This window comes from Trichechus manatus, unplaced genomic scaffold, assembly GCF_000243295.1.
Source record: "Trichechus manatus latirostris isolate Lorelei unplaced genomic scaffold, TriManLat1.0 scaffold00110, whole genome shotgun sequence".
NCBI classification, from domain to species: domain Eukaryota; kingdom Metazoa; phylum Chordata; class Mammalia; order Sirenia; family Trichechidae; genus Trichechus; species Trichechus manatus.
In genome coordinates, this window is record NW_004444046.1 from 5,096,264 (window position 1) to 5,117,435 (window position 21,172).

Below are 21,172 nucleotides of genomic sequence, written 5' to 3' on the forward strand. Positions count from 1 at the left end.
CAGAAACTTTCCTGTCTGTGCACTTGATTCCTTTGAGGTCTCCACTGAAATGTAATTCTGTCCTCAAGGTCAATCTTTCCTAGATGTGGTGATGTGCTCTAACACCCAGCATTAGGGATGGTTCATGGGAAAGCTCAGTGCCTATGGTTTATGGTCCATACCTTAGATTTTAGAAAGTTGAGTAGAATGTTTCTGTTTGCTGAAATCTGTCACACTTTTAAATCTCCTGAATGGTGTTGAGTAGACTGTGGTTCGAACGAATGGATCAAAAAAATCCAAACTCATTGCCATCAAGTCGATTCCAAATCTTAGCAACCCTACAGGACAGAGTAGAATGGCTCCCTGGGGTTTCTAAGGCTGTAATCTTTCCAGAAGCAGACTGCCACATCTTTCTCCCACAGAGCGGCTGCTGATCTTTCTGTTAGCAGCCAAGAGCTTAATCACTGTGTCACTAGGGCTCCTTCAGAAGAATAGATAGAGGGGTATAATAACTCGAACATTCCAAGAAGAGTTAAAACTCCTTAATGTAAATACAGCCCAAGACAGACTTCTTACATGATAAAAACCATGTCTATAATGTGGCTTCCACCATCCGTCGGTCAGTTTGTTGTATTGTGGCAGTTTGCGTGTTGCTGTGATGTTGGAAGCTATGCCATCGGTATTTCAAATACCAGCAGGGTCACTTGGTAGACAGATTTCAGCAGATCTGCCAGACTAAGACAGACTAGGAAGAAAGGTCTGATGATTTACTTGGGAAAATTAACCAATGAAGACCTTATGGATCACCTCAGAACACTGTCCCATTCCTTGCTTTTGACACATCACCAGTGGAGATCAATTGCTAGAGGAGGACATCATGTTCGGTGGAATAGAGGGTCAATATGGGTGTGAGTGACCCTTGGTGAGATGGATTGGCACAATAGCTGCAACGAGGTACTCAAACATGCTGGCAATTGTGAGGATGGAGCAGGACTGGGCAATGTTTTGTCCTGTTGTCCATAAGGTCACCAAAAGACAGAGTTGACTGAATGGCAGCTAAGAAAAATGTGATTTATTTAAACACGTGCGAGGGAAGGTGTCTTAATGATGTTGATAAGGATGGTGATAGTTCGCACTTGCAGAACACTTGCTCTGAGCTGAGCTGTGTTCTCAGTGGGGTACAGACATTAACTTATTTACAGTGAGTCCGAGCAGTCAGCCTCGTCTTTAACGTCAGAACTGGGACACTTGAGCCCCCTAGGAATTTTCAGAAAACGATCATCGGGACAGGTTTGCAGGATTGGTTAGTGAAGGGGTGAGATGGGCCGGAGAAGTATACCTCCTCTTAGCTGTGTGAACTTGGGCCACTTACCCTTTCTCACACTGTTGCTTCCTGTGTATTATTTGTAGGTAGCAATTGTTTCTACCTCAAAGGGGATTACAAGAATTAAATGAGATGTCACATGTAAAGCGTATGTGCACAATAAACCAGTTGCCATGGAGGCAAGTCTGACTTATAGCGACCCCATGTATGTCAGAGTGTAACTGTGCTCCACAGGGTTTTCAAGGGCCTAGTTTTTCAGAAGCAGATCACCAGGCTTTCATGCACCACTGGGTGGACTCCAACTACCAACCTTTTGGTTAGCAACTAGCTTGTTAACTGTTTGCACCATCCAGTACATAAACGTGAGCTGCTTTTGTTGTCACTATTATTATGGCTATGGCTGCCTCTGATAATTTTCGGCCAGGGGAAAGTATCTTTTTTTTTTTCCACCAGTAACTGGGGAATGGAATGCTTAGCGTCTGTTCCCTCAGGGCAATTCTCAGCTTCTGGGTTATACTCCTGGCCTTTCTTCTTGACAATTCTTCCAGTTTAAGACACACACACACACACACACACACACACACACACACACACACACACACACACACACACACACGTAGCTCCAAGCCTGTCCTGCAGTCAGGTTCAGAGGCATCTTTCTAGCATCCTCTGATGAGCGGAGGGGGAGCTGTACCCTGCACACTTGGAGGAGCCAAGGTACCTGCTCTCAGGAAAAAAAGCGCAGCGAGAAACTGAGCAGGGATGGAACGAAACCGAGACAGAGACCACAAAGACGGCAAGAAATATTTTGCAGCAAAACTATTCATTTCTGATGTGCGCCATCCTTGCGCTCTCCACTGCTTGGGTCTAGATTGAATTATTTTACTTTTCCACAGTAACTGCACTCCGCCAAGCCCTGGCCGGCGGTCTGATCGCCCCCCTCGGGTACAGCGCTCCCCTTAGCACCCCACCCCGGGCCCCCGCCCCGCGATTGGCCAGCTCGACCCGGGGCCGCCGCTGATTGGCGTTAGCTGGCCGGGGCCACCGAGTTTAAAGAGGGGGCGGGGGCGCGCTGCCCAGCTGAGCGGCTGTCCCGGCGGATCGCCCGCCGCGAGGTCGGAGCTGCGCTCTCAAGTCTCTCCGCCCCACCGCTGCCTGGAACGTCCGCGCCTCGGGCGGTCGCCGGCTAGGGGCTCGCGCGTGCGGGAGGAGGACCAGGCAGGCGCCGTCCGTCCGGCGGCCCGGGCACAGCCAGTGAGGGACTAGGCGCCACGGCGGCCACCATGGTGGCCACGTGCTTGCAGGTGGTGGGCTTCGTCACGAGCTTCGTGGGCTGGATTGGGATCATCGTCACTACGTCCACCAATGACTGGGTGGTGACCTGCGGCTACACCATCCCCACCTGCCGCAAGCTGGACGAACTGGGCTCCAAGGGGTTGTGGGCTGACTGCGTCATGGCCACCGGCCTGTACCACTGCAAGCCCCTGGTGGACATCCTCATCCTGCCGGGTAAGGACCCCGGCTGGGCCGCGCCGTCTGTGCTGGCAAGCTACTGCCCCTGAACCTTTATCCTCTGGGTGGACCGGGGAGGGGACATTGGACGGCTTTCATAGAAAGGTGAAAACGCGCTCGAAGACCTTTGGGCAACTTTTTGACACCACCAGTCCCAAATTGTTGTAGAGGAATTAGGCGGCCCTGAACCTAACTTCTGCCAGTCTCAGTTTCCTTATCTGGAATTTGGGCTAATAGTAGTGGCCACTGGCAGGGTCACCTTGAGAATGTAATGAATTGAGACAGATACATAGTAGGACCTCAATACACGTTAATTAACCCCCACCCCCCTTCCCGTATTTTCATACCGTCGACTGATGAGAAGGACTTCACTCCTCTGGCCCTGGCCTCCTGCTGCAGGCACCCTGCTTGACGGTTAGTTTTCACTCGCAGGGGTGAGGAGGAAAGAGTGAAATGGAAACATTCCAGCGATCCGAGCAGACGCAGGGTGAGTTTCCCGGTCCTTGTAGGACCGGTGAGGCTAGACTAGGGCCCGCTTAGCCTCGTTGGGATCGCTGCCAAGCGATTCACGTCCAATGTGGCCCAGTTTTGTAAACTCCAGGTCGGTTCCGGTATGCCTCGGGGCCTGTCTTATCCCCCCACCCCAACCCCTCAACACCTTCCCACGTGCACTCTGTCCCTGGTTGTGGGGTTCGCCGACCTAGGGGCTGCCATGACCCTCCTCCTCCCCGCCTCTCTCCGCTGGGGATGGACTGGGACGAGTGGGCGCCGGGGAGAGAGATGCGTCGCTGAGGGTCGCACCCTCTGTCTCCCTGCTTCAGCTCCCCACCCCCAACTCTGTCTCGGAGTGGGAAGGGAGGAAAGAATTGACGGCTGCCAGGGTCCCTTCTTCTTCGCTTGCTGACCTGTTGAAAAAATTCTTGGCAACAGTTTCACTGCAGATTTTAAACTCGAGTCAGTTGGGCGACTGGCGAGTTCGCGGGCGCCGCTTCGGGTTTTCTTCTAGGAATCTACCGTGGTCCCTGCACGGGTGCCGTCGGTCCGGCAAGCCTTGGTGTCTCAAGAATCTTGGGATCGCGCAAGTTTAAAGGCATGCCCCAGTTTCCTTAAGATGCCCTTCACGCTGTGCCCTCGCCAGGAAGAGGCTTTCGCTGCTTGGAGACTCTGCTCCCTCTTTAAGCCTCCCCTCATTGCACCTCTTTCCCATTGCTCCCAGGAGTCAATGCCCTTGCTTGCTGTCTAGTACTTGGCTCTTCGCCCCATCAGGGCACATTTCATCTTGATTTTTGTTCTTTCTTCCTGAGTCAAGTTCTCCCACTGCGTTTTAAGCCCCTGGGAGATATGGATGCATCTTATTCTCTTGGCATCCTCTCCTGGACCACACAGTGGGTGCATGGGGCATGCCAGTCCTGCGTTCACTCTCCTTTCGTGCATTTGGAACTTTCAGAATGACTGAGGTTGGGGGAACCAGATCTCAGTCCAGCTTTAGTTAATGCTGGTGTTCATAGACCTCAGTCAGACTTTGATCCACCGCTGATAATCTGGGTGATTTGGGGCAAGTTACCTAACTTCTATGAGCCCCAGCTGTCTTCTTTTAAACATGAGAATCAAATCAACCTTCTATCTTACAGGGTTGTTTTGGTGATTATATGAGATAAGAACTGTAAACCTCTTTTGATGTTCCATAAATGGTAGCTATAATTATTAACATACAGGGATGGGGTCGTAGGAACCTTGACAGAACCATAAAATTACTCTCTGCTTCCTTCACCCCAATTAAGTTTACTGAGCAGTCAGTGCCAAGTGGTTTCTTTTTAGAGGACACAGAGTATACCCTAGAGGGGAGTACGTTTTAAGAAGGGCCTAATCCTTCTGGCTTCCCCCCTCCCTCATACCTTGGGTGGGGATGGGGGCAGACCTCAGCCTTTATCTTTTGATTTCCGAACATGGCCTTGGCACCCTAGTGCGTGGACAGCCTGTGCCATGCATTTCGGAGCTGCGGTAGCTAGCTGACTATCTCCTTTGTGTGGGCCCTGCCATCCTAGACGCTGCAGGGCTGGAGGGCTGTGCTCAGGCCTCAGGCTTCCTGTGGCTTCTCTCTAGGGGTCTTAAGTCAGTAGGTGCTTGACTGATTGATTATCCTTAATTCTGAAGATGTCGAGATGGAAAGCTTTTGAAAGAGAGCCCTGAGGAGTCTGTTTGAATTCTGGCAAAATGTCTCTTACTAAGAGATGGTGTTGAAGTCGGGTCTTGGTGCACAAGGCAGGCTGGTCTTATGAGGTGTCCTGGTGTGTGATACAGAAGTAGGGCTCTTTTCTAGGCTTTGCCATGAAGTCTGCCTCGCTCAGGCCACTAGCTCTCATTTCCTCTGAGCAGAAAAGGGAGAGTAATAAATGCAACTCTTTTTTTTTGGGAATGGGTGTTTTATGAGAAACAATAAATTTAAAAGTGATACAATACATTTAAACTGTGATATTCTAAAAGTATCTTGTCAGATTTATTCTACATATATATTGCACATATTGTAATCTGTTTCTTAATAAAGTTGATATTTGGCAGCATAAATTTTGGGTAGTTTTGCTTCACTCTTTTATTATTCAGCTCATTTATTCCTTCATTTAGAATTGCTTGTTTACAGCCTCTGTTGTGGACACTGTGTTAACTCTGTGAAGACCAAGGCAGGCATCTGCCTCCCAGGAGTCTGGGGCCTGGAGAGATGCTGTTTAAGCAGCCACTGTGCAGTGCGAGGAGGACCCTGGGGAAGCATGCCCAGGGCCCCGTGGGGTGACAGGAGAGGGAGCCTGACCTTCTATAGGGGGCAGGGCAGGATTCACGAGGACACAGCCTTTGGGGGAGATATCAAAGAGAAGAAGTCTGAATCTCAGCTTAATCTAGTTTAGGGCCACCAACTAGTCATACACATGGTTTGGGACCAAAATCACCGAGTACCCCTGGAGATAAGAGCGCTGTGCTGGCACAGAGCAATCACACTCGTAGTAATAGGTAAGGGGGGTAGTGGTGGTTCAGTGGTAGAATTCTCGCCTTCTATGCTGGAGACCCAGGTTCGATTCTGGCCAATGTGGCTCTATGCAGCCACTACCTGTCTATCAATGGAGGCTTGTGTGTTGCTACGATGCTAAACAGGTTTTAGCAGAGCTTCTAGACTGACAGACTAGGAAGAAAGGCCTGGTGATCTACTTCTGAAAATCAGTCAATGAAAACCCTGTAGGTCATAAGGATTCAATCTGCAATGGATCACAAGGATGGCACAGGACCAGGCAGCATTTTGTTCTGTTGTTCTTGGGGCGGCCATGAGAGCTAACAACAATGATAGCTAACCCTTTCTGAGTGCTTAGCACGTACTAGGCACTATTCTAAGCACTACATGAATTAACTAATTTAATGTTCAGTAGAATTCTATTAGAGAGGTGTAGGTGCTATTAGTATTTTCACTCTGTAGATGAGGAAAGTAAGACACAACAATTCAGTAACTTGCCCATGGTCACACAGGTAGAGCATATGAACAAACTGGAACCAACACAGACCATCACAGAGGGCTTCCTGGAAGATTTGAGTTTTCATCTGAAACTTTGCCAAGGTGATGTAATGATGTAAATGGATTCTTGGCCCCTTCATCCTGGAAGCTTGGCCAAGTGATCTAAGCCAGGGATCCACATTCAGTCTCTCTGACCCTCAACCCCCCTTTTTTGGTTGCTGAGTCACTTTAAAGTTGAACTACACTTAAAAAGTTATAGTAATCTTGGACGATATTTAGCACATTCTAAGTCCTGGAGTGGGGCAAGAGGGTGGAAGGGAAGAGGTGCTGAATTCCCATGAGGTAGGGTTCAGGAACTAGGAGGTCCATGGCCTAACCCACACTGTCTGCTCTCTTGTTCTCAGGCTATGTGCAGGCTTGCCGAGCCCTGATGATCGCGGCCTCCGTCCTGGGTCTCCCAGCCATTCTCCTGCTGCTGACGGTTCTCCCCTTCATCCGAATGGGCCATGAGCCTGGCGTGGCCAAGTACAGGCGGGCCCAGCTGGCTGGTGTCTTGCTCATTCTGCTGGGTAAGACAGCCTTCTATTACCGTACCCCAACTCTGAGTGAACCTGATGCCTCTCAAAACTTATGCTTGATGCTTCATGAAGTTCAAGAGACATGTGAAAGGAAGCCAAGTGAATCTTCTGGGGAATACACTCTCACAAACCATATCCCTTTAGCTCTTTGGACCTTTCACTTTCTAGCTGATATGTTTCCTGGGCAGTTTACACAGCGTGTTAAGTCATGTCTGTAGGAGTCACTGAACGTGGAAATAAACAAAAATACAAAAAGGAAGAGGATTTTTAGGGCAGGAAATAGCTAAGAGAGGGACCAGAACAAAGAGAGTTAACACAGTGACTCTCTACCCAGGCTGCATGATGGGATCCCTTTTTGAAAACATCTATGCCTAGGCCCACACCAGATCACCTGAGTCAGAATTTCAGGGGATCAGGCTAGGCAGATATTTAAAAAAAGAGATATTTTAAATAAAGCTCCTCAGGTGATTCTTGTGTGCAGCCAGGATGGACAACCTCAATCAAGTATACAGAAAGAATAAAGAAAGAGGAGGGCAAGAGAAAAGCAGGAGTTGAGAGTGATAGACCACTAGGTGTTGATTCAATCGTTCATTCAGTAAGCATTCATTGAGCACCTGCTGTGTGCCAGGAACCATGGTAGTCACTGGGGACATTGGAAAGAAAAGGCAGTCTCTGCCTTGAGTGTACTTGTACATCTCGCTAGAGTGTGGTGTTTGCTCATCTGAAGGAATCTCTCAGAGCAAAGGACCCTAGTGAGGAGCCTTGAGACTTGAACACAAGGTAGTCAGGACATGGATTGGAGGGAAATGGCATGTACCTGTTCACTTCTGCTTATGCTGCACATAGAGGGCTCACTTTAACAACCTACGGCGGGTCCTTCTCGCTCTGGTCCCTGCAGTGGTTCATTTTTTTCTTTTCAGTGCTAATTCCATGAGCATGTTCTAAATCCTAATAGAGGATATGAATTTTAAGAACAGCAGCTCTTGCTGCAAAATGCCTTTGGGTGGGGTGTTGTTTTGACTGGAACGAGCTAGCTCTGGAAATGTAAGGCTCATTGTCTCAAGTGTGGCACCTGCTGGTCTCCTCTAGGTCTTCTCACAACGGAGCCCAAGTGCCCTGTTTTCCTCCTGTTGGCAGTGGATGGGAGGAGCAAGAGAGAGTGAAGGCTCCCTTTGTGTCTCTCTGGGTTGGCTTCTCTCATTGCCCCAGGAGAAGCCAGTACTGGGCTCGTGCTGGGTCCTAGGGGTCACCAGATGGTGCTTCAGCTGAGGTGTGGTTGCTTTCCAAAGAGGACAGGGCCACACTGGGGTGTGGAGACCTGGGGACTGGAAAAAATGTCACAGTCCTGGTATGGAAACTGTGAGAGCACTATTAATTAAAATCAGTCCTTCCTGACCCTGAAAATCTGTAATTATTTTTCTGAAAACTTAAAAAAATATTATGTCTGTTGTACAACAAGTGAGTTCTTTATCTTCTCAGCAGTTGAAGTTTAATGGTGTGAGGATTTGGTTCCTGCTGTGGAGGAAGGAATAGGAGCCTGGTGCTGCTGGCTTCTTATGCCAGATGAGTAGCCCCAGGAGCAGCAGGCTGCAGATCTGGGTACAGTGTGGGGCTTCAAGAGCTAATCTCTCTGTGGTTTTTAAAGAGTCCCTGCCAAGACGGAGGGTTCTTATGCCCTAAATTGTTTTATCTTATTGTTCTTAGCTTTGGAGTTAGACCCAAGTGTACTGAATCTTGGATCTACCACTTTCTAGCTGTGTGAACTGGGGGGACAGTTACTTAATATCTCTGAGCCTTTCTATAAAAGGAGAGTAGTATCTATTTCTCAGGTTGTTAAGAATAGTAAAATAATGCATGCAAATTATTTAGCATGGTGTCTGGCACATAGTAAGTGCTCAAAAAATGGTTGTTATTATTGCTGTTGTTCTTGGTTAGAGAAAATAACTACCCGGGGCAATTGGATATTCTTCCAGTCATGTCTAATTTCTGTGGGGTCATCTCTACCCATTGAACTAGTGAGGAGAGACAATGACCTGTACCTGAGAACACCACCTCGCATGCTGGCATAATGGAAGTATTTCCTTTGTTTGCTTTGTAGAGACCAGAGTGTGGGGGTAAATAGTTGGAGTTTCTGCTTATTCCGTTATGAAAAGCCACACTGAACTACTCAATTGAAAACCTGGAAGCTTAGTTCTGATTCATTTTCATTCTCACCTCACTACCAACTTCTTGTTAGGTGCCGTTGAGTCAGTTTCAACCCTAGCAACCCATGTGACAGAGTAGAACTGCCCCGTAGGGTTTTCTAGGCTGCAATCTTTATGGAGCAGATGGCCAGGTCTTCGCCTCACAGGGCTGTTAGAAAGCACTGTATTTGGTGTTTCTTGGGGAGATAAGGTAGGGGCAGTGTACTTTCCTTCCTTTGTGTAGTCCTTTCATCTTCTCCTCCTCCTTTTAAACGTTCTGGCCAAAGGAATCTTATTTGTAGTGGAAAAAGTTGTTTTCATTTGAAATCTACAGGCTAATATTGAAATTATGGTGAAATAAAGGGAGTGTGCAAATGTTGGACAAGTCGAGCTTGTCATGCACACGGGATCAGATGGCCTACAGGGAAAGGGAGTCCTTGGGGGAAATTAACAGTGACACCCTTCATCCCAGGACTTTAAGAGAATAGTTAGAAAAGTCTTCTGCCAATCTCATTAGCTTTATACAAGCAAATCCCTAGCAGAAATCAAACTTCATATGGGTAGTGGAAAGGATGTGGTATCTTAGTATCATTGTAGCTTACAATGACCTCATCAGTAAAATTGGAGGGACTAACTGCTTTCTGAAGTCCCTCCTGTCTCTAAATTCTGTGATGTTTTTTAAATTAGCAAATGACCACAAGACTGGCTCTTAAAAAGATTAAAGGAAAAACGATAATGATGTGTGGAATAGAAATAAAGGGAAAAATGTTGAACGCATGCCAGGAAAATAATGTTCTCCAATATTCCATTGACTTGATGATTGTTGTAAATATTACATTTTCATAAAAGTCATTTGTGTAAGAGGAGCATATGCTCTGGCAGCTCTGTTTTCTTAACATATTAGAGAATTACAAATGAAAAAGAGAAAAACAAAAATATTTCTAGTTTCCAATTATAAGAGAACTATAAATAAATATGACTCCAGCCAGTAGCTGTTAGAAATGTCATTGCTTGTTGTGTTAACTGGCTTCTTTGGAAAAAGCTAAAGGTTAGATTGTATAATAGTGTTGATTGCAGAAGAAGTATTCAGTGCTTGTAAAATGTTGAATGGAAAAGGATTTAAAAAAAACTTTTCATTGTGGAAAATTTCAAACATAAACCAAAGTAGAAAGAATAATATAATGAATCCCCATAACCCAAACACATTCTCAACAATGATCAATTAATTCCTGACCGATCTGCCTCATCTATACCCTTCTGCATTTTCTCCAGTGCCCAGAAATTTTTTGAAGCAAATCTCAGATATAATATCAGGGAAGATTTTTTCCAGTATTATAACCCATTAGAGTAATTTAATTTAGTTTGAAGAAAATATTGCTTTGTGCTAGAAAGGATGCTTTCTAAAAGGTCTTTCAATTCCTAGTACTGAAAGTAACAAAGCCTGAAAGACAAGGTCTTAATCAGAGGAAGGAAGAAACGTGGGAGGGAGTCCCTGCCTCTTGTCTGATTCTCTCTCATTGGGTTGTTACCTTCAAAGTCAAACAACTGTGTCCATTTTATTTAACTTGATCCCATTTATTTAGCTCCATATATTGCCATGTATCTCCTAATCCACAAAGAGATTATAGTTCATTGCTCTAAAAGTGTCTTCCCCAATTTTTTCAGTGTTTGGCTACATCAAGATCATCATTAACTTTTAATAAAGTTGTATTCTACTAACTGAGGAACACATTATATTACGTTATTTGAAACTTGTTCTCAAAAGAGGCAAGCTATTTTATTCTATGAAGAACAAGGAATTCTATTTGCGAGAGGACTGATACCAGATGAATCTCGAGCTACACAGTGAAGCTTTCTTCTCTTCTCTGCCTTTTCCTCCTCCACCTCTTCCTCCTCATTCTCTTCTTCGTTCTCCACTATGACTGTCCCCACATCTCACTTTCTATTCCTCAACCACAAATGACAGATTTTCCCCCTTGTGCAGTCAACTATTTCATCTTCTGAAGATAGCAGAAATAGATTGAAAAATCTAATGTTAAAATGCCCACGTCTTGTTTTTAGAGACTTTTAACACTTGAAAAATCAATTTAGATGATATAAAAAGAAAAGGAATGAAATTTCTATTTATCTTTTTTCAATTTTCTTTACCTTACGGGTAACTGTGACTTTTTAGAAAAATGATTTCATTTATTTTTCCCAAATAATGGAGAGAACCATTACAAATTCTTCTTTTTTGGTCTACAGATACAGAGAAATAAATCTCTGAGACTTTCTCCTATATCTTTAAGAAAGTCAAAAATTTTGCCAGTTCTTTTTTCACATTTTTTAATTGGGTAATGATATGACTTGCATTTTTAACTTTATTGGTCAAAACATATCCCTTTTCCCCCTGCAAACCAGCGTTGAAATGGAATAAATTCTTCCTTTTTTAGTCTCTAAACATTCTTCAGTCTGAGTTCAATTGAAGGTCACTGTTTCCAGGGAGCCTCTCATTTCCCTTCTTGTTGTGTGGCGGTCTGTCATTTTTTAGTGGTTTTGATGTGGTTCATCTTTGAGAGCCACAGGAATTCCACCCAGGGTTCATTCAGCTACTAGGAAATAAGGAGCCTGCTGGCATCATTTGCCTTGTTTTTGCATGGGTTATAAAAGAACTTGTAACATTAAGTATGTTAACGTCACATTAAGGCTTTATAATTTTAGAAGTTAATTTTGACATGTGTGAAGTGGGAAGTAGGATTGAATTGAGACTACTGCTTATCTGTCCGTCCATCCATCCATCCATCTTCTGTCTGTCCATCATCTATTGGTTCACCTGTTCATCTCTCTACCCGTTCACTTATCTAGTCCTGTGAAGTTCATTGTGTAAATGTTTAAACATTTTCCTTTTTTCTAATGAATTATATTGGAATAAAATTGATTGCACAAAATTCCTAAAACACTCAAAACCAAGACAGATAATTACTTTTGGAACACTGAGCCTGATTTCTTTCCCCATGTGAAGATGACCTTGTTTGGTTACTTTTCTTAAAAAGAGGAGAACTAAATGATACATAGAAGCAATTTATTAGCTTATAAAATCTAAACCAAATCTGAAAGTTGGTTAAGTTTACATGAGATATGGGGAATGCTTTCTTTTATATGTGTATATACAAAACAATTGAAAAATATAATACTTAATTTGAACAATAAGCTGTTTTGAAGCCAGTTAATTCTAGGAAAGATCAATTGGATTGAACCAAGTCAGTTGTTTGGAAATTAAATCTTTTTTGTACAGAATTTAGTTTTTCACTCCCCATCTTTTTTCTCTGAACAAACCTGGGTGTTTGGAAGCCCTAGCTAGGTGGCTGTTCTTGTCCGAAGCAGGTTGAAGGCCCACTTTTGGGGCCCAGGGATGTAAAGGTGGGTTAATCTAGAGCAGTTCTCTCTGAGAGAAACACTCCAGAAGAGGCTTTCTGTCCCTTGTCGACAGAGAGGAAGCCCCTTCTCTGCTCCTGGCTGAGAGCATGACTCCGGCAATAGCCACGTAGTTCTCCAAGAGTGTCTCACTTGGAATTTGTGGCTGGAAGGAGAGAAAGAAAAGTCCTTCCCCAGTATATGAGGTTTTGAAAGCCCTGGGCTGGAATGGGGGGCATTCAGATAAACACTGGTCTTCTTGAACATTCTGTTCACAGAAGGAAAATATCTTCTCAAAGTATCACATACAAAAATACTACAGAAACTAGCATGATTGTGCTTACTCTTTAAGAAAAAGGAATCCCATTTCCATATGGATAGATTTTAGCTTCTTAGATAATCTACATAAACTTCTTGATTCTGTGAGTAGTTTACAATTAACAGAGTGAATTTAGACTGTTAGAAAGCCAAATTCAATTCAAGGCCCCCAAATTCACTTTCTTCCCTCTAACTTCCACTTGGCATCTACACATTTTAGGTTCCTTGAGGATAGGAATCACATCTGTCTAGATGTGTCTGTGTCTAGCTTGTGAGGGTTGGCTGGGTCTGCTGTCAACAAAAACCATTGTTACAAGTATACACAAATGTAATGAGATATTTAAAAAGTCTCTCAAGATGGGTAAGACTTAAATCTTTTCTTCCGTTTTGAAGTAATGTACAAAGCTGTTAGATTTTAGTGCTATTGTTGAAGAAAAAATGTTATTTCTTCTTTGTGGGCATAAAACGTAAATTAGAAGATCACTTAATATGAGTAGAATCAGAGAAAGCTTGCTGAGTTGAAAGTGACAGGGGTACCCCAGGTGTCAGACACCAGACTGACATTGCAATACGATGTCTTGAATTTGTAGAAGGTTTTATGGCTAACAATTGCAATCCTTGTTTTTTTATTTTAATGTCTGCCAACTTTCAAGTGCCAACCCAACTTAAAGCTTTACCTAGAATTTCTGTCCTGTTCATAGTTTTAGTTGTGAGAAATTAGATGATACTAAATGGAGTTACTTTGTCTAGAGCTGTGCTATCCGATACAGTTGCCACTAGCCACAGGTGGCTATTTAACTTAAAATCAATTAAAATTCAAAATTCAGTTCCTCAGTCTCGCTAGCCTCATGTTAAATGCTCAATCGCTACATGTAGCTTGTGGCTACCCTATTTGCCAGTGCTGGTCTAGAGGTTTAAAAATATTTTTTTAAGTCCTTATTGTGTCCTGTCTCACATACCACTTTGCTTAGAAGGAATGGAAGAACTAAATGATATAGGGGCTATTTCTTTTTTTTTTCCCCCTCTTTTTTTTATTGTACATTAGGTGAAGATTTACAGAACAAATAGTTTCTCATTAAACAGTCAGTACACATATTGTTTTATGACATTGGTTAACAACCCCACGACATGTCAACCCTCTCCCTTCTCAACCTTTTTCTTTCTTGGTGAAAATATACACAGCCAAAGATACACCGTTTCAAAAATTTCTACATGCACAGTTCAGTGACATCGATTACGTTCTTCCAGTTGTGCTGCTATTCTCACTTTAGATGAAGGTTTACAGAACAAAATACTTTCTCATTAAACAGTTAGTACACATGTTGCCCTGTGACAATGGTTAACAACCCCACTACATGTTAACACTGTTCTTACTCAACCTTGGGTTCTAGGGGCTATTTCTTATCTTATTCTGTAAAGTCTAAACAAATCTGAAAGTTAGACCAGTTGATACAAAACCATAAAGTTCTACCATTGTGACCCAGCACAACAAATATTATCCCTATAAAATCCTTGAATGAATGAATTCTTTTACTTCAAGATTGTTCATGTACGTGCTGGGATTTTGTGACTGTGAACAGCGTAACACAAACTCAGACTCTTAGCTGATACTCCATTTATGTCTAGCAGTATTCACCGCAGCAGGAAAATTTTCATAGTTTCTTTAGGTCTTTGTAGTATGAATTGACCAAACTGAAAAAACAGAGTGGAAAACTGAGGTGGACACTTTGTTTCTTATCCCTGAATATCTCAGGTCATTCGATCATTCAACTAGTATGCATTGAGCACATACTACGTGCTTGGTACAGAGCTAGCTATTGAGTTTATACACCAAGTAAGACATGGCTCCAGCCTTCCAGGAACTCATAGACTAGAATGGGAGATAGACATGTAAAGAGATAATTATAATACAATTAGGTAAATGTAATGATAGAATTATAAGTATAGATATATAAAGTCAAGCTATACAAATAAAAATAAATAAATACTTTTTGGACTTAAGTGACCCATTTCTAGATTTTTCTACATTGGCATTCTTTTGTCTCTGCCACCTCTTGAAAAAAATAAGGACCCAAAAGTCGACACGTGTGTTTGCTCAGTTTATTCTGTGGGTGCAAACCGTTAGGTTCAGGTGACCAGGGGAGCAGGCGGCTGTGTACTGAGAGTTTTGGAGGTGGCTGGGAGTGAGAAGTGGGTGTATGTGGAGTGAATGGAGGCCCCCTGGCTGCACTTGATGTGTGATGGGCATGCCACTTACAGCCTCTTCATGTCTCCCCAGCTCTCTGTGCCATGGTTGCCACCATCTGGTTCCCTGTGTGTGCCCACCGTGAAACCACCATTGTGAGCTTTGGCTACTCCCTGTACGCAGGCTGGATTGGAGCTGTGCTGTGCCTCGTGGGTGGCTGTGTCATCGTCTGCTGCGCTGGAGATGCCCAGTCATTTGGTGAAAACCGTTTCTACTACTCTTCGGGCTCCAGCTCCCCTACTCATGCCAAGAGTGCCCATGTATAAGCATGCTGCCAGGCTGCCCAGGGAGGTGCTGTAGATCCTGGGCCCGTGGCCCTGGGTTTGCTTGCCACAACAGGGTGAAAGCCCGCTCTTCTGCCAGGCGCCAAAGCCAAAGGTTGGAAAAGCATCCTGGCATTTTGTTGTCTTCACCTCCCACCCCTTCCCACGTTTGTTGCCTTAAAAGAAATCTCTAGTTCAGATAATGCCCACACATTTTTCTCATGGTTTTGCCCGCTATTATCTCTTGTCTTGGGCAGTCCTTTGTTTTTCTTTTAAAAAAAAGTACATATTTTGTTTCTTTCTCTTTAAATTTTAAATGGCTTTCAAACATTGCTGAGTTGAGGGTGGAGAGAAATAAAAGATACTTTTCAAACTGTTACAGATGACAATGAGAGCCTCATAAAGATGCTTCTCTGTTTTTGCCCCGCTCTTCAGCTCCAAGGTCATTTAGTTATAAGATTTAGAAAAAGATAGAATTGGGGACATCGGGGCAGGGGAGGGAGGGGAATCGTGGAACTTTCCCTCCATGGGAAATTTTCACTTTTGTAAGTTGAGGGAAAGGGGTGGGGATATTTTTTAGTTTGTAATTTTACATTTATCTGTACATACTTTTTTCCAAGATTGATCATTTTTATAACTATGGTTTTCCTGAAATCCTCAATTCATCGATATGAAGGAAATGAACCACAAAGACTTTAATTATACAACCAATAACAGTACAAGTGAGTGTAACTTTAACTGACATTCCACAAAAGCGTTTTTGATTTCCAGGTTTGTATGATGTGGTTTTTAATCTTACACTTGCATATGCTTCAATGTAACACATTTTTAAACTGTTTGCCACCTTTCTCTATTTTCCTTCTTCTAGTCATCTCGAAATGATATTGTTTAACATACATTGTACTGTTGAATTTGGCTTTACGGGTGTAAACACTGATGGTATATCAGTATCAGAGACCCCCAGACTCTCCAGACACTGATGGTGCATTTTGTTCTTTAAATGAAACCTGTGCAATAAAATAACACTACAAAACTGGCCTCCAATCTTCTGTTGTATTCAGAGGTATCATGTATTTATTTTTTTTTAATTTCATTACTGGTAATTTACAGGGAACCTGTCCAAGAACAAGTCGTTCTGCACTGTTCTGAATAATTAAAAAGTTATATTTTATTCACTACATTGTGGTGATAATTTGTGGTTATAAAAGTGTAACCTAGATGCTCTTTGGGTTTCTTTCCAAGTGGAGTGACTTCAGAGTATGCCCATCTATAAATGGGCAGCAATCAGAAACCAAGTTTCAAGCATTATACAGCTAAACTCCTTCATCTACTTTGAACACTTAGTAAAGGAATTGGCTAGGTATAAAGGAAAGTATAAAACAAACCCATTTTGTTGGATCTTTAAGTAATAATATCTAAATGCATTTAGTTCAAACCTATGCATAGAGATGTTTGGAAATTTTGGACAAATTTTGAGTTGATTTTTGCATGTTTTCTCTCCCAGAAATTGTCAAGTTATGGGTCTACTCTAAGAAAACAGATTACAATTTATTTTGGCAGACTTTTTCCAAATAAAATACTAATTTCATTAGCTGATAGGACAATAATTGGAAAACATTTCCTCTTTGGAAATATCCATTTAAGCTAGTCATTTTGCAGACATCTGTGTACATTAGTGGATTATACCCAAGTGGAAACTTTTTCTAAATTACTTTTACAGAAAAGATAACCGGCATATTGACCAAAATATTTGCTTGGCTCTAATACAGTTTTTGTGGGGACACAAGTCACGTGATTATGTTGGAGGGCTCTCCCTACCTCATAAGAACTTGTCAGGGCAAAACGATTATGAACATGGATGGGGCAAAAGGCATTCTGGGGTGAGGGAGCAAGTAAGGCGTTAGGTCCCCATTTTCCTGTGCCCCTCACAACCACCAGCTTGTATCAGAAGCAGCCCCAAGTAGCTCTCCCCTCCTCGACTGGGTCATCTTTACTCACGTGCCTCCTTCCCTGAGGCCGCTGCTTGCTTTCTCACGTGAGGGGGTTGCTACCTGAGGCCCATGTTTCCCTACAGCACAAGAAAAGAGACCCAAAATCTCTCAGCTGACTTGCCTGACTAGTTAATTAGGGCATCACTTTTTGGAGGTTATGACTCCCGTGTTAATTTTTGTTATCAGTTTGAGGGAGAGGTGGCTGTTTCCTAGAACAGCACTGTCCAATAGAAATATAACATGAGCCACATGTAATTTTAAATTTTGGAGATGCCTTCGAGTCAGTTCCAACTCATGGTGACCCCTTGTGTGTCAGAGTAGAACTGTGTTCCATAGGTTTTTTAATGGCTGATTTTTTTGGAAGTAGATTCCCACGTGTTTCTTCTGAAGTGCCTCTGGGTAGTCTTGAACCTCCAACCTTTAGGTTAGCAGCCGAGTGCATTAACCATTTGCATCACCCAAGGACTCCAAATTTTCTAGTAGCCACATTAAAAAAGGTAAAAATAAACAAATGAAATGAATTTTAATAATTTATTTAACCCAATACATAAAAATTGTCATCATTTCCATATGTAATCATTATTAATAAGGTATTTTAATGTATAAAGCCTTTGGCATTTGATGAATTATTTACACTTACAGCATATCTCAATTTGTACCAGTCACATTACAAGTGCTCAATAGCCACATGTGGCTGATGGCTATTGTATTAGACAGCACAGTTGTAAACAGGTTCTGCCTCAGAGGGTTTGTTTAGTCTTGATTATTTTATCTGCTCTTGGAGCTCTAATAGACTTTAGTGAGTATAGTGACAAAAATTTTTTTCAGCCAGGTGAAGACATTGACCTCCACTCGCCTATAAAATGGAAGACCCAAAGTACTCCACCGGAATAACAGGGAAAAGGGAATTCATGTTTTTGAGATCTGTTTGTGCCAGGCACTTGATAGATTTAGTTCTACTGCAGTCATCATTACATAGATGAGGAAAAGGAGACGTAAAAAGTTCAGGTTATTTGCCAAGGTCACATAGCCACTGTATAGGACTAGAGTTGGATTTAAACCCAACTCCAAAGCCCTTGTTCTTCAATTTAAGAATACTAGGGAGTCACTTAAAATGCAGGTTCTCCTCTTCACCCCCAGGGACTAACTCAGTAGATCTGGGTCAGGACCCAAGAATCTGCATTTCTACTGAGCACCCAGGGGACTTTGATGAGGTGGTCTTTACACCACACTCTGAGGAACAGGAATCAGAAGGACTTCTTTCTCACTGCCTTCCTGTCGTGCAGCTAACAGCCTTCCTAGTTCCCTTTTGGATGGTCATCGAAGGTGAGATGATTTTGAGGTACCCCAAGATTCCCCCCTACCCTACCTGCCTGCCTTTTTGGTCTATTCTGAAGAGACCAGATATCTGCAGAGTTCTTTGGTTTGAAAATGAACCATGCTTTCCAAGAATTTGATGAAAACCAAATTAGAGAAAAGAATGCTTCAAGGAAATCTCTTAATGTAGGGATACTTGCTAAGTGATAACAAAAAAAGAGAAGATCGTGGCCTTAAAGAATACAAGTTACATATTTGTACTGAACTGGTGGTTTGGTGTAACAATAGAACAAGGTTTGGTTGTATCTTGCCCTGTGTGTGTGTGTGTGTCTTATCTGCGTACTAGTGTTTTTCTATACAATGTACACTATGTGAAGTGCAACATCTTAAATGTTTGGCAGGACACCCATGCTCATGACATCACATGCTGGGAGGACAGGGAGGCCACTGTGGGGCTGGCCCGGGGAGAGGCAGCATCAGTGCGGCCATTGAGATGGTCCCACAAAAGAGTATGTGACAGCCAGATGTGCAGCTTAATGGAGACTGAACCAGGATTGTGGGTGGAACATTGGCACATGCTGCTTATGGCTTGAATAGCAGCTCTTGAGGAATCTATATTTCTCTACCTCCTGCAGAATCTCAGAGCCCAGGCTTTGTGGCCCTGTGGCAGGGGGAGGGAGTGGAGATGGAGGGACTTGTCACTGCTCCATGACCCATTTCCATTGTTGAAAAGAAAAATGTGGAAATGTTAAGACATTTCTAGGGGATTGGAAAGGTAAGGGTTGTTTACTCTTTATATTAAAGTTATCTTTCAAATAGTAAAGAGCAACCAGTTGTAACAAGTGGGAATTTCTTTAATTAAAATGGCTATTTCTCTTCACTTATGTTGAGTTATTTATAGCTGTGCTTTTCAAACTGTAATGTGCACGTAGATCACCTGGGGATCTTGTTAAATCCAGCTTCTGATTGGTCAGGTCTGGGTGAGGACCCAGGATTCTGTATTTCTGACACATTCCCAGGGGATTCCAAATATTGCTGATCCTAGACTCAACCTTGAATAGCAGGGCTCTGAGGTCTAGGGGCATCCTTGCGTGGTACAAATTGTTAACAAGCTTGGCTGCTAACCGAAAGGTTGGAGTTTCGAGTTCACCCAGAGGGTGCCTTGGAAGAAAGGCCTGGAGATGTACTTCGAAAAATCAGCCATTGACAACCCTAAGGAGCACAGTTCTACTCTGACACACATGAGGTTGCCATCAGTTGGCATCGACTCCATGGCAACTGTGTATTTTGGAAGGTCTAGGATTCATAGGCCATACGCATAATAAAGATGCCTTTTTCCTAGAAGATACTGGGGATGTTTCTTTATCCTTCAAAATAATTCTGGAGCTTTTCTGGCCAATACCACTGTCATAGAATCATTCTTTCAGCGTAAAGATTTTGTTTCTCATTAAAACAGAAACAGCTGGAGTTGACTAGAACTGGCTCATGAAAGCCGATTATTGACTTTCAGGAATTGACTATTGATATATTAGTCATGTGATATCAGCCATGGTGGGGATATTTATACTACAGAAATCAGCAAATGCTACAAGTCAGGCTCCCCCTCCCCCAGTCCACACACTCTTCTCAGCCAGTTATTAAACATTTACCAGTATACCACTGTCCAGCTCCTGGAGAACCATACATTAAGCTCTATTAGTCCTGGACATCTTAGTTGTGAAAGACCACATTTCTCCCTTTCCTGAGAACAGGCTTACATAGGGAAGGTGGGGAGAACCAGGAGTATATTGGATAATTGAAGGACAGGGAGGTGTGCCAACAGTAGTCTCTAGCAACTCTGTGCACTGGCCCCTGTAGCCTTGAGTCTGGGGCTACTTCCTCACCTTTTAGCCTGGGTCCTAGGCATGGAGAGAGGGCAATAAAACCTGCTCATATATTAAATATGGCTACCGGGTTGGTGCCTAGGGCCATCCATTACCTCTTTCTAACTCATATCCTTTTGGGTTGCACTAAACTGGCTTCTGGAAGTTTCCTGGCAGGCTTAGTTTTTAAAAGTCATGTTTTTTTCTGATTGTAAAAGTAATAATAATAGCTAACATTGACTGAAAACGTACTCTATGCCAGGCACAGTCCTAGTACTTTATATAATACTTACGAGTTAGAGGCTACTATTATTCCCATTTTACAGATAAAGAAACTAAGACATAGAGAACTTATGTAACATGTCTAAATCACACAGCTATTCAGTAATATATAATCACTATATAAAATGTGAACACTGGTAAAAAAATATAAATAATAAAAAAAATTACCCATCATGTCATCACTAGAGTACCAGTATTAGTTTCTTTCATATATATTCTCAGCCTATCATTTTTATTTTAAACAAAATCTCTAATATACCCTACATATAGTTTTGCAAGCTGCTTTTGAAAACACAATATGTAGAGAACATTTTTTTTTAATTTATTTTTTACTGTACTTCAGGTGAAGGCTTACAGAACAAATAGTTTCTCATTAAACAGTAGTACACATATTGTTTTATGACATTGGTTAACAACCCCACAACATGT

General features: G+C 42.9%; 1 protein-coding gene across 1 annotated transcript; it reads left to right on the forward strand.

The window, feature by feature from the left end:
• The first annotated feature begins 2,387 nt into the window (after positions 1-2,387).
• CLDN11 (claudin 11) lies at positions 2,388-15,294 on the forward strand. The gene is made up of 3 exons (XM_004383460.1): positions 2,388-2,812; positions 6,716-6,880; positions 15,062-15,294. Exons 1-3 carry the CDS (start codon positions 2,587-2,589, stop codon positions 15,292-15,294), a joined length of 624 nt encoding a protein of 207 aa, XP_004383517.1. The 5' UTR covers positions 2,388-2,586.
• The last annotated feature ends 5,878 nt before the right edge of the window (positions 15,295-21,172 follow it).

What these genes read in the sequence shown, in the direction of transcription:
- CLDN11 (XM_004383460.1), top strand. Translation starts at nt 2,587, where the DNA reads ATGGTGGCCACGTGCTTGCAGGTGGTGGGCTTCGTCACGAGCTTCGTG. An exon ending in GGACATCCTCATCCTGCCGG is followed by an intron (nt 2,813 to 6,715) that starts GTAAGGACCCCG and finishes TCTTGTTCTCAG; the next exon opens with GCTATGTGCAGGCTTGCCGA. An exon ending in TGTCTTGCTCATTCTGCTGG is followed by an intron (nt 6,881 to 15,061) that starts GTAAGACAGCCT and finishes ATGTCTCCCCAG; the next exon opens with CTCTCTGTGCCATGGTTGCC.